This window comes from Impatiens glandulifera, chromosome 3 (assembly GCF_907164915.1).
Source record: "Impatiens glandulifera chromosome 3, dImpGla2.1, whole genome shotgun sequence".
Lineage (NCBI taxonomy): Eukaryota > Viridiplantae > Streptophyta > Magnoliopsida > Ericales > Balsaminaceae > Impatiens > Impatiens glandulifera.
In genome coordinates, this window is record NC_061864.1 from 62948398 (window position 1) to 62952072 (window position 3675).

General features: G+C 30.9%; 1 protein-coding gene across 1 annotated transcript; it reads left to right on the forward strand.

Annotated features, from left to right (window-relative positions):
- The first annotated feature begins 211 nt into the window (after positions 1 to 211).
- LOC124931374 (mitogen-activated protein kinase homolog NTF3-like) lies at positions 212 to 3335 on the forward strand. The gene is made up of 3 exons (XM_047471823.1): positions 212 to 434; positions 677 to 1103; positions 2398 to 3335. The coding sequence occupies exons 2-3, from the start codon at positions 681 to 683 to the stop codon at positions 3091 to 3093; spliced, it is 1119 nt and encodes a 372-aa protein (XP_047327779.1). The 5' UTR covers positions 212 to 434; positions 677 to 680; the 3' UTR covers positions 3094 to 3335.
- The last annotated feature ends 340 nt before the right edge of the window (positions 3336 to 3675 follow it).

Below are 3675 nucleotides of genomic sequence, written 5' to 3' on the forward strand. Positions count from 1 at the left end.
ATTTAAAAGTCGAACCTTACTTAATAAAATCGACTCAAGTTCGAGACTCATTTTACAATCGAGCCCTTTTCAAATAGGTTTAGTTTTCAAATAGGTTTTTAAATTGTATAGCAATCTACAATTATTATTCTTTACACTTTTATAAATTTTACTATATGATAATTAAATGTCGGCTTCTTCGTGTCGTCTGCTCCATAACTCTGATATCTTTTCCCAAGAAATAGAGGGCCCCGATTGCGACTAGATAACGGATCAGCACAGTCTTTTCTGCTAAAGATATCAATGGAAGATTTCCTTCATAATCGTAGATATCTCTTTCACCCTATATATGATCTTCATCTATCTTACTAATATCTATACCTACGCTACTTCTGCATAAGAGAAGATCATTGTGAGACCCACTTTGATCTGATTCAGCTCTGTATACTCTCGAGGTAATTTTCTAAGTTAATTATTGTTTGAATCAAGTTGGAGATTGTTTTTCATTGAAAAAATAGTTTATAAATTAAGGGTTTTGTTGATGGAACTAGAAAGAAGAACAAAGTTAGGTTTTTTATTTGAATTGAAGAGAATAGAAGAGAAAGTATAGTGAATACTTGAAGAAAGTAAGTAAAAAGAGTAGATTTATGTTGATTTATTAAACCCTAATTTCAAAATTTCTTTTTTCTCTTTACAGGTAAATGGCAACCCCTGTTGAACCTCCTAATGGAATAAAATCTGTTGGGAAACATTACTATACAATGTGGCAATCTTTATTTGAGTTGGATACTAAATATGTTCCAATTAAGCCAATTGGTAGAGGGGCTTATGGTATTGTGTGTTCTTCCATTAACAAAGAAACAGATGAAAAGGTTGCAATTAAGAAGATACATAATGTTTTTGAGAATCGGATTGATGCTCTGCGAACTTTAAGGGAATTGAAACTTCTACGGAATCTTAGACATGAGAATGTAATTTCCTTGAAAGATGTCATGTTGCCTGTTCATAAGAGAACTTTCAAGGATGTCTACTTGGTTTATGAACTGATGGATACAGATTTGCATCAAATTATCAAGTCTTCTCAATCTCTTACCAATGATCACTCCCAATATTTCCTTTTTCAGGTATTGTACATTTGATAATCTCTTAATTGCTGATAATTAGGTTATGAAATTGAATGAAAAAGAATCTATATATTATGATGAACCATAAGAAGGTTTCTAATAGTGTAGATATAAGAATGATTGATCATTATTGGTAAGCATGGATTTAGGAGAAATAGTTCAACTTTATAGACATACAAGTTCTTCAAATTCATAAAGTAATTTAACAAATTTGCAACTTAAACTAGCTATTATTGAACAAAAGCAATTTAAGAAAAACTCGAGATCTAAACTTTTCAAGTAGAAAGAACTCATATATCAGTGTTCCTTAGAGAATCTCAGTCAATATAGTAACAATGATACTTCTTAAAACTCTGATTTGTATTTGCTTTGTTATAGAAATTTTTATGTTTTTCTCCACCCATATAATCCAACATAATCTTTAACTAGTTTCAACATTCCCTACATTTTGTATCGTTTTTTTTCTTCGAAATGAAAGGAAAAAGGAAAGCCTAATCTGCATCCCTCAATGGTAATGTTTCAAATCATGCATCATAGATTTACATAGTGGATGCATTCATGTGACATGTGTGCTTGTTTTTTGTAGTTTACTTACTGTAATATGAACTTCCATGATATATGAGTTCTTTCTTGTATTGACTCATTCTTGTTTGTATTCTGTTTCTAATTTGTTCATAACATTGGAAATTAGATTTCATAATAAACATTTTTGATAAATAATTTGCAAATAAAATTTTATAATGTTTTCATTTTTCAAATATATCTCATTTTCTAGTCAATTTAAAATGTAAAGGCCTTCATTATGTTCTGTTTCATTTATTCTACTGTTACAAAACTCTTTTTTGGATTTTCATTCATTTTTTCAAGTAATACTCTGCACTTCAAATTCAGCCCAACCCATTTAAAAACACTTTCTGGAGTTAGAGTTGAATCTGATTCTACATTTGGATGATAAATTTCCTTGAAAATATTTTCTTTTGTCCAAGTATTTCAACCCGATCGTTGATTTAAATGAGATAATGTTCCGAAGTATAACCTAATAAAATATATATTAATGAACACTCATCTAACTCAATGGTAGAGCACAAGAATTCATGTATTTAAGATTTAGATATATTCATAAATTTGTTAATTTTTCTCACCAAACCAAAAAATAGGCCAAATTAAATATTTTTGTTATTTTTTTTAAAGAAACATAGTTATTGCAGAATTATACCGTCTTGAATTCAGCATTCAAATCATAATAATTTACAATTTTATCAAATACACACTAATATGAAATTCCCATCTACAGTTGCTTCGAGGACTTAAATATCTTCATTCGGCGAACATTCTCCATCGAGACCTCAAGCCCGGGAATCTTCTCATCAATGCAAATTGTGACCTAAAGATCTGCGATTTCGGTCTAGCTCGAACCAGCAATGAAAATGGCCAATTCATGACCGAATACGTAGTCACTCGCTGGTATCGAGCCCCCGAGCTTCTCCTCTGCTGCGACAACTATGGAACTTCAATCGACGTTTGGTCAGTCGGATGCATTTTCGCAGAGCTCCTTGGTCGAAAACCAATCTTTCCAGGAACAGAATGTCTAAACCAGTTAAAACTGATTGTGAATGTACTTGGTAGCCAAAATGAAGATGATCTTCAGTTTATTGATAATCCAAAGGCAAGGAAGTACATTAAGAAATTACCTTATTCAATGGGGACAACATTTTCTTGTCTATATCCAAATGCTAATCCTTTAGCAATTGATCTTTTGGAGAAAATGCTTGTTTTCGATCCATCGAAGAGGATTAGTGTTAGTGAAGCACTTGAACATCCTTTTATGTCTTCTCTTTACGATCAAAATAGAGATACTAATGCTCAGATTCCGACTGACCTTGATATCGATGAAGATTTGAATGAGGAAATGATTAGGGAGATGATGTGGAGAGAAATGGTTCATTATCATCCTGAAGCTGCCATGGCAAAAATGGAGGTAAATTATTGAGTTGGTTAAAAGGGTAACACTTTTTTTTTAATGAAGTGATCAATGTTATGCTTTAGAAATATGAATGGATGTTATTTGCGGGGAAGAATAAGGATTAATGGTTTGTGCCATTTAGTTAAAAAAAACTTTTGAGAATTATGTTATGAGTTCTTGCTATCCAGAGGCTTCTGGAAGTTATGTATATATTTGTTGTTTAGAATTCTGAAATAAAGTCTCTTTGTAAATTAAATGTTGTTAAGCTACAGATTTACTCATTTCATATTCGATTTTCATTCGTAGTGGTGTTATAAGTGTGAAATATCGAGATAATTTCTTAAATGTTGGAAGTGGTGTTATAAGTCTGAAATATGGATATAATTTCTTAAATTTAAAAAATAAAAAGGGAGATAAGTAGGGGTGAGCAAATGGGTAAAATCAATCCGTTTTGTCCGATCCGTATTAAATCCAAACTAAGTTTATCCAATCCGTAATCCAAACCATTTTACTAATTAATACGGATTGGATTGAAAATGGTTTGAATAAGCTACAAAATATTTATATATATATCAGTTTGAAATTAGTAACAAATTTTTTTTTTAAACT